At 43.6% G+C, this 9,986-nt stretch overlaps 1 protein-coding gene across 3 annotated transcripts in view; it reads right to left on the bottom strand.

The window, feature by feature from the left end:
• The window catches only part of VEPH1 (ventricular zone expressed PH domain-containing 1), a 276,656-nt gene that overhangs the window by 162,955 nt on the left and 103,715 nt on the right, over nt 1-9,986 (bottom strand). For all 3 annotated transcript variants that reach the window (XM_010839863.1, XM_010839864.1, XM_010839865.1), the window contains exon 5: nt 8,051-8,217. In XM_010839863.1, the coding sequence (XP_010838165.1) occupies nt 8,051-8,217 (167 nt within the window). The remainder of the gene's footprint in view (nt 1-8,050; nt 8,218-9,986) is intronic.

The following is a 9,986-nucleotide window of genomic DNA, read 5'->3' as shown; positions in this document are numbered from 1 at the left end:
TAAAGCTCAACATTCAGAAAATGAAGATCATGGCATCCGGTCCCATCACTTCATGGGAAATAGATGGGGAAACAGTGGAAACAGTGTCAGACTTTATTTTTCTGGGCTCCAAAATCACTGCAGGTGGTGACTGCCGCCATGAAATTAAAAGACGCTTACTCCTTGGAAGGAAAGTTATGACCAACCTAGAGAGCATATTCAAAAGCACAGACATTACTTTGTCAACAAAGGTCCTTCTAGTAAAGGCTATGGTTTTTCCTGTGGTCATGTATGGATGTGAGAGTTGGACTGAAGAAGGCTGAGTGCCCCGAAAAATTGATACTTTTGAACTGTGGTATTGGAGAAGACTCTTGAGAGTCCCTTGGACTGCAAGGAGATCCCACCAGTCCATTCTGAAGGAGATCAGCCCTGGGTGTTCTTTGGAAGGAATGATGCTAAAGCTGAAGCTCCAGTACTTTGGCCACCCTATGCGAAGAGTTGACTCATTGGAAAAGACTCTGATGCTGGGAGGGATTGGGGGCAGGAGGAGAAGGGGACAACAGAGGATGAGATGGCTGGATGGCATCACTGACTCGATGGACGTGAGTCTGGGTGAACTCCGGGAGTTGGTGATGGACAGGGAAGCCTGGCATGCTGCGATTCATGGGGTTGCAAAGAGTTGGACATGACTGAGCAACTGAACTGAACTGAATACAGTCCATCACTCCATCTTCTTAATGTTTTGCAACTATTCTCATTTTAAACAAATACTAAGTGACTTTTGAGTCTTGTCAGCCAGAAGATGCTGTGTTAGGTGTGGAGGATTAGGTATGTGAACAAGAATGTTCTACACTGCTGAGAGAAAATCCTAGAAAATGACTCTTTTCTAGGGACCAGACCACAAAAGCAGTTCCTCTGGGTCTGGACATTAATCAATAGAGGGCTGAACTTGCCACTTCCTGCCACTTATCTCCGTATGGTTAGGGTTAGAAGTCTATGTCCTAAGGATAATTACAGATATGCTCATGTGTGTTACTAAATTCTGTTCCTTTTGTTGGCTAGACTACAGCATGGTTTTTGGCAGCCAAGAATACTGACTTAGGCCCAGAAGGCCACTTGGAAAATTGACCACCCAGCCTTTTCCTATAAATGGACTCGGAGAATTCTCTGGAGCTTCTAGCCATGAGTCACTAGCCAGGAACTGCCTCCCTCCACCTAGGAAGGACAGTTTCCTAAGACAGGGATATTCAATAGACAGTGATGGAGGAAGGGACCCCACCTGCTTGGGAAGCAACATCAGAAAGTCACAGACAATCTCAGCTACACAAAGAGATTTTTTGTTTTAAGGGCTAACTGTTGACCCTCCAGTCCTGAAAAACCAAGTTATCACTAGTCACAGAAGGTGGGTAGTGAGGAGTGCGTTCGAGAAAACACGAAACATTCCTGCACACTGCCTTCATTGGAAAACCTGCTCAGGGATCTCCAAGTTACAGAACGCTGGCACAGCTGTCATGCAGAGAGAAAAGCCCCCTTTTAATCCTCATTTCACAAGGTGAAAATCCTCCTCGTTTAGCCTCTCATTTCATTTGAGATTGGATGAACTAGATGTACACAGAAAGCCTCAGGCTGTAGATGTGACTGTTGCCCTGATTTCGTTTTCCTCTCAGTCGACCTTTTTCTGTATCCCTCCTGTTCCCTTTGCCTGCTGTCTAATTAATGAACATGAGAGAGAGGAGGGTTTACCTGGGATTTCTCTAGCTCACTACCCGTGTATCTCAGTAATCAAGTGCTAGCTGACAAAGAGCTGAAGGAGGCAAAGGGGTGGGATGGGGAGGGGCAGGACCACTTTAACATGAAGAGAAGTGCTGATGGAAAACAAACAGTTGGTCAGTGCCCGGTCAACCACTCCCTCCCACCAGTTAGGATCCTGGTCCTGGTGTTGTCCCTTCACTTCACTATGAGTACTTCCTAACCCTTTGCTTCTACATTCCAGGATCCACACTCAGCACCCATGATAGATCTCATTGGGTGGAATTAGACTGGGTTGATGATGTAGTTCATCCTGACCTGTATGCCTTTGTGAAAGCTCCCTAACCAGTGTCAGCCCCAGATATTCTGTAAATGGCAGCCTTAGGGGCAGGGCAGTGTGACTGTAATGGCCTGTGGAAGACACGGACATTGACTGTATGAAGATGGGGGGCCAGATAAGATGAGGAGGCACATGACAAGCCACCTCACCAAGCCACTCCCTGGTACCCACCCTGTTCTTAACCTCTCCAAACTTCAACTTCTCTGTTTACAAAATGAAAAGGCTGTTGAGGGGAACAAGTGAGATGATTCCTGTAAAACACCTATATAAGTGCCTGGTACTCAACATGAGCTCGACCACTACTGGTGTCCCCTGTCCACCCTCCCCTGCCTCCTGTAAGCTGGGAACACTCGCCTGTGGCCTTCCGAAGTGGAGGCTGCTCAGAATAAGAGAGGAGGGGGCTGGGAGTCAGAGTGCTGGACCTGTACAGCAGTGTCACTTACTGCTTACTACTGGTATGATGGTAGTACTCAAAGCATCCAGTTTTCCCCCTACCTTTAACTGATTCATTTTAATGTTTATATAATTTTAAAGGGTACCCTCCATTTACAACAAAGCATCCATTCTGACTAGTGTAAAATGGAAAAAAATAACACATTATAGAGTTATTGGTAGCATTAAGTGAGATATTAGATGTTAAAACAAAAATCCTTTGTGAATGATAAATCCTCTGCAAATTTAGGCACTAATACTATCTCATCTGTGTTAAGAAATATTCACAGAGTGACTTCTCTGTGCCAGATACTATGCCAGGCACTGGGGACACAGTAATGGACAAGGTAGTCCTCGTGTCTCAAGCATTTGTATCACAGCCAAGGTGGTCCCCTGGTAGTTCAGCTGGTAAAGAATCTACCTGCAATGCAGGAGACCCTGGTTCAATTCCTGGGTTAGGAAGACCTGCTGGAGAAGTGATAGGTGACCCACTCCAGTATTCTTGGGCTTCCCTGGTGGCTCATCTGGTAAAGAATCCACCTGCAATGCAGGAGACCTGGGTTAGATCCCTGGGTTGGGAAGATACCCTGGAGAAGGGAATGGCTACCTGCTCCAGTATTCTAGTATTCTGGCCTGGAGAATTCCATGGCAAAGAGTTGGACACAAATGAGCGACTTTCACTTTCACTTTCAAGGTGGTCCGGAGGGAAAGAGAACAGCAGAGACAAATTCATGGCAGCGTGAAATGTGCTGTGTCAGGGATTAGGGGTAAGAAAAGAATCAGAGAGTTTTGCAGGCAAGAAAGCCACATCTAAGCAATTGTCAGCTCACAAAGTGTGGTGCTGGTGAGGGAAGATCATTCTATGTGGAGAACATCATATGTACATAAAAACTCAGTGCCTGATAGAGAATGCCTGCCTGTGATCCCTGAGACCAGATACTTGTTCGAGGTCTAAGGGTTAAAGAGACCCTGATGCTGGCAAAGATTGAAGGCAAGAGGAGAAGGGGGTGACAGAGGATGAGATGGTTGGATGGCATCACTGACTCAACAGACATGAGTCTGAGCAAACTCAGGGAGATGGTGAAGGACAGGGAAGCCTGGCGTACTGCAGTCTGTGAGGTAGCAAAGAGTCAGACACAACAACAACAAGAGTGACTGAACAACAACAACACAAGAGTGACTGAACAACAGCAACAAAGGAGGCCAAGCAACAGACCGGGGCCTGGTTGTAAACAGCTTCATAAGCCCTTTCCCAAGTCTCTGGACGGCCACAGAAAGCCTGTAACCAGCGGTCTGCTGGGACCTCTCTGAACACCACACAAGGTGCCACTACTACTCTTGCACCTTACCTTTTTGGGTCAGGTCACTCCAAGCCCCTTCCTATAAGTGAGCCTCCTCCTGGTTTCATTTACTACCTTTATTCCATGGGAAATAAGTTGAATTTGCTTATTCTCTCCAGATCCTCCTTGAACTTGTATTGAACCTGCCCTTCCAAACATTGTGTTTAGCTTTTGTTCTCAGGCTGCAGATAAAATGGCATGCCCAGCTGTCTCTTCTCTGAAACCAGGTCCTGCCTATTAGTCACCTCTCTCTATTCCCCACATCACCTGGTCCCCAGTCTCTATCTGTGGTAGGCAGAATAACAACTTCCCCAAGATGTCCACATTCGAATCCCCGGAACCTGTGAAAAAGGGACTTTGTAAATGTGATTAAGTTAAGGGTCTTGCGATGGCAAGATACTCTTGGATCATCTGGGTGGTCCCAATATAATCACAGGGCCTTGGCAAAGGGAAGAAGAGTCGGAGTCAGGGAAAACATGATGGAAAAGCAGAGGTGAGGGTGATGCAGGCTGTGAGCCAGGCTATTGCAGCTGGAAAGGGCAAGGAACATTCTTCTCTAGATTCTCCGGAAGGAATGTAAGCCTGTTGACACATTTTAGACTTCTGACTTCCAGAACTGTAAGGTAATAAATTTGTGTTGTTTTAAATCACTACATTTGTGGTAATGTTACAGCAGCACAGGAAAAGAATACACCACCCTGTCTGTGTCCCCCTCACTCTGAGCTTTCTTTTACCTGGTCTAGTGATCTGTTAACTCCACTCCCTGCCCAAACTCTGCTGTAGCTGTGCCCATCCTTTATGTCCTTAATCTTTTCTGAAATTCATTTCTCAATCTGTGCTTGGAATTCACTCCCAGACTACCTCTAGCTTGTTCTATCTAATATTTTCTGCCACATCTTCAATCACTTTATTCTTACTGGGTATTTTGAAATCCTCATTTCCTCTAAACTCCAACACCCATGCAGGCATTTCCTACACTTCCCTTCCACACACAATCCATAATAGATGTCTTCCACTCCCCACTTCACCCCTACAGACCACTGCCTCTCATGAGTCACTAGTGGGTCTCCAGCTACCAAAGCCAAGGTCAATTCCTATCTCCAATCTCCTTTAAGTCCCTAGGTCTTGACCCTGTTGAGTCACTTTCCCTCTTTGAAGACCACACACATTGTTTTACTTATTTTCATGGTCTTTACTTTCTTTGATCTCTTTTGTTCATTTTTTCATTTCCAAATTCAACAACACTTTATTGAAGCCCTACTATGTGCCCAGCACTGTGGTAGGGCATTCATACAAATATGCAGACACAGGTGCTGTGCTCCTCAAGGAGTTTAAGGCGCACTGGGAGAGAAAGACATGGAAAAAATAACTGCAATATATTGTTCTAAGGGCAAAAGCAAAACTGTATACCAGGTAACAGAGAGGCCCCCAGTCCCCTGTCTGACCCCTAGCCTTGCTGCTCTAAGTGTGGTCACTGAAGCAGCAGGGACAGCAACGCCAGGGAACTTGAAAAAGAGTAGAATTGGGGACCCCATCCTAGAACTACTGAACTGAAACCTCTGGGGATGGGGCTCAAGCTTGCTCTCTCATGTCCAGGTCTCCCAGCCTGGTCCCCACTTCTTAAAGGCCATCTGCCTCTCTTCTCAACCTGACACAAAACCTCAAGGTCTGGCCTGATGCCACTCCCTCTGTGCATCTTCATGGCACCTGTTTCCCCCTAAGGCAGAACTCACTGCCATCCCATCTCTGTTTATACCTTTCTTTGAGAGGCTGGGCCTGAGGCATGTGGAATCTTAGTTCCTAGACTAGGGATCAAACTCATGCCACCTTATTAGGAGTGCCAAGTCTTAACCACTGGACTGCTAGGGAAGTCCTCCCAACCCCCCTTTTTTTTTTCTCCCACCCTCCTTTTCTTAAAAATCTGTTTCTATCTTTTGTAGAGCACTTATCAGCCTCTTTAATTAAGCTTAGTTTTATGAATATTTATTGAGTACTATCAGATACGGTAACAAGATGTGGGATACACAGGAAAAGAAGAAATCATGCCTTGCCACGAGGAGCTTACAGTCTTTTGTGGTTAATTATACATATAATCAACTTTGTCTGCCTTTCTTTGAATTTTGACATTGAATTCAAATGTTCCAGTTTTCACCTTGGTGTTGTTTTTCAAGTGGTGGATATTGATATTAACATGAAAATGGAGCAAAGATGCAGCCATAACTGATATAACCTTGGTCTTAGCATTAATCTGTATATGCACATGTGCTCGTGCCCTCTAGAATCCACTTCTACTTTACCCTTCCTGCTGCTGCTGACGCTGCTAAGTCATGTCAGTCGTGTCTGACTCTGTGTGGCCCCAGAGAGAGCAGCCCACCAGGCTCTCACATCCCTGGGATTCTCCAGGCAAGAACACTGGAGTGGGTTGCCATTTCCTTCTCCAATGTATGAAAGTGAAAAGTGAAAGTGAAGTCACTCAGTCGGGTCCAACTCCTAGGGACCCCATGGACTGCAGCCTACCAGGCTCCTCCGTCCATGGGATTTTCTAGGCAAGAGTACTGGAGTGGGTTGCCATTGCCTTCTCCGCCCCTCTTCCTAGCAGCCTCTTGTTTCTGAGTGTCTTCAGGGTTCAGGAGAAGCTCCAGGGATAGAGCAAGGGTCTGAAACAAAGACTCTCAGGACTTTGATTTGGATGTTTCAGGAGTCATGGGGGAGAAGCATACTGCTCAGAGAACCCCGATTCCCATCCAGATCCCACAAGGAGAAAGCCTACAGAAAATGGAAGCCAACATTGAGAAATCAAAAATCTGAGAAATGGAGATGGAGAAGCTGTTCTGCTCACATACTTGAGCCCCTAATCAAGTCTTACCTGAAGGTTTTTCCCCATTCTATGCACTAATGCATTCCTTTTATTGTTTAAACCAGTACGGGTTGGGTCTTTGGTTGCTGATAGTCACATGCAACCTAATTATTATGGTGCTAGTGGGCTTCCCAGGTGGCTCAGATGGTAAAGAATTTGCCTGCAGTGCAGAAGATCTGGGTTTGATCCCTGGGACAGGAAGATCTCCTGAAGAAGGGAACAGCAACCCACTACCTTCCCAATGGCAACCCAAGTATTCTTGCCTGGAGAATCCCATGGACAGAGGAGCCTGGCAGGCTGCAGTCCATAGGGTCACAAAGAGTCAGAAGAAGCTTGGCACACACTCAAAGAATAACTAATTTGCCATCTAGAAGGTGAGCCTTCGCTCTCATTACAGGCTGATTTCCCCATAAGTGAAGACATGTGCAGGTCTTCCTCAGGGCCCCATCTGAGAAACTGTAGATCCCAAGGACTGCACAACCACACTGAACTTTCATGAAAGATGTTCTGCAGTGACTACAGATTTGCACACTTGATGTGTTTGTATTACTGTACCTGTGGTGGTTAATTTTGTGTGTCAGCTTCACTGGGTCAGAGGGTACCCAGATATTTGATTAAACATTATTCTCAGTGTGTCTGTGAGGGTGTTTCCAGATGACACTGACATCTAAACAGGCCCAGCTGTGATGAGAGGGTAACAGGCAGGAGGAAATAAACTGCAAGTGGCAGACGTTTTTTTCCTTCTCTACACAAAATTAAAAGAGGCTTCTTTTAATTCTGTGTTGAGGACACCTGGTTCTGCCTTGAGCTAACCAATACACTTCTCTTATAGAAATGTTTTTCTTAAGCTATGTTAATGAAACTATGTATTTGCTTTGGAATCTGCCTTTCTTTAAAAAGGTTCCCCCTAAGACTAACTTTTTTTCTTTTCTCAAACCTTGGGCTGAGAACGGGCTCAACAAACCAGTATTCATGTCAATTGTTTTATGATGCACCTCCTGCCATCCTATCTCAAAAATGCATACTGTGGGAGAGGGGCCTGGTGAAACTCTCTCAGCCTTGAGGTGTCTCTCTTATCTGATTAATAGCTTTCTAACAGACATAAAACACCTTGCTAAAAACTAGCAAGGTGTCACTCTTTCTGTCCCCTTCTGATGTCTGTGTCAGAAGCTTTCCCTATCTCTGTTACACTTTAATAAAATTTTGCTGCAGAAAAAGCTCCAAGTAGTCAAGTCTCATCTCTGACCCCAGATCAAAATCCCCTCCTCTGGAGGTCATGAATCCTGGTATAACACATGGCTTGCAACAGTAACCTTTCTGTGTGGATCATGTTGTATATAATATAATTTTTACCTCCAGTTGCTTCCTCTTTGCAGCTACATGCAAAAGCCGTAGAAGATGGTACTGTTCTGGTTGTTCCAGTTGAGACATCAAGCCTAGGAGTTCTGTGAGGTGTCTGTTAATTGGTTGAGGCTGCTTTTCATACACAGCAGGTAAAACCCTCAACAACATGGCATTACCTGTTGAAGGAACAATAACGAGAATGATGACTTTATCAGTCCATGAGCCATAGAAATAATATTATTAATGTAATAAATTTTGCACTTCCTCACATATTAAACAGCACAGGCTGATGACCAAATCCTTTGCTTAAAATAACATGGTATTTATTTTTATTCTGAAAAATCACTAAAGCATTAAACAGTTTCTGTAAAAAGGAATATTTTATGATATGATCAGCATTATTATCTAATGAAAATTTTTCCTGAGTAATGCGCCCTGGGGAAAAGAGAATTTGACAGTAACCAGACCGCACCCTTGTGGAAGAAACAGTTCCGATAAAGAATTCCTGTTGAGAAACAGCATTTGGATGCTGTTTAAATAAAAACTAAGCAGTGCTGTAAGCATGGATCTAAATGAAACTGAACCAAAAAAATAAAAATAAAAATAGTGCAGAGGAATGTATTCATGTTCCTGAAGATATGGAGTCCTGATTTAGACAACTGACATATGGAAGCTATGCCTTATTTTTATAAATAGTTAGGAAAGTAGCAATGCAAATTTAGATCCTCAATTTCTGCACTATATCAAGGGAAGTTTAGACAGAGCTTGTTTGTCACGTGATTTGCCTCAAAGACTTGTATAGACAACTGGGTTTAAAATGGCAGAACCTAAAGAAGAAGAAAATGACTTAAGCTTTTGGGACTCGTTTGCAAACAACATATGGGAAACATCTGCCTATCGCTTATGGTATGGAGTTTTTCGAAAAATCCCCTCAAGTACTTAAATGTCTCAGAATTTATTTCTAGGGATTTCTTGAACAAGAATTTTCTTGCCTCTATTTATTTTAAATGTGGCTCTCTATATAGAAGTTATACACAGAAAGAATCAAGTAAGCGGTGATTACACATTTGTAAACCCGTATTAAATGGTGGGGACATTTGGATATGAGGATTAAGAGAAGAAGGACAGAATTTTCTGAATATCTATGGCAAAATTTAATGAAAGGGTGATTCTGGATCAAAGTGAATGTATCAGGGTGATGGTAAATAATGAGAATTGCTTTTTCCACATATGGCTCATAGAATGGTTTCAAACAGATTTCAATCATATAACCACAGAGCCCAAAATATTGGAAATATTCAGATTTTTTTAAATGTGAAAAACATTGTTTTATTTTGTTTTCTGTTTATTTTCCTAAGAACTTTTTCTTAAGATATCAGGAATTGCCAATGTCATGTCCAATCTATACAAGGCACATTACTCATAGAACTTAGCTATGTAGACATACTGATTAACTGCTGGAAAAAGTTACAGTAAATGGGACTGTCACTGGAATTGAAGACACAATACAATATTCATTAAAGGTCCTCAGACTTCTGGAGGGGAAAACCTAGATTAGTCATTTTTAGTGGACTTGAATTTGTTCAAATAATACAAAATTAAATAAGGGTGTTTTTTTTAAACTGATGAAAACACTTTGGTATAGAAATCTTATTAATTTCATTCATAAATTACTATATTCTTCTTCATTATGAAATATTTCAAGTCATTAGACAAACATAGGCAAAAATACAAGGACCACTGGTGTGCCTACCAACTAACTTTATCAAAACTCAGTTCAGTTCAGTTCAGTTGCTCAGTCGTGTCCGACTCTTTGCAACCCCATGAATCACAGCACGCCAGGCCTCCCTGTCCATCACCAACTCCCGGAGTTCACCCAAACTCATGTCCATTGAGTCGGTGATGCCATCCAGCCATCTCATCCTCTGTCGTCCCCTTCTCCTCC

This window comes from Bison bison, unplaced genomic scaffold (assembly GCF_000754665.1).
Source record: "Bison bison bison isolate TAMUID 2011002044 unplaced genomic scaffold, Bison_UMD1.0 scf7180017864135, whole genome shotgun sequence".
Lineage (NCBI taxonomy): Eukaryota > Metazoa > Chordata > Mammalia > Artiodactyla > Bovidae > Bison > Bison bison.
The sequence above is the reverse complement of the archived record's forward strand: the minus strand, read 5'-3'. Positions and strand labels throughout refer to the sequence as shown.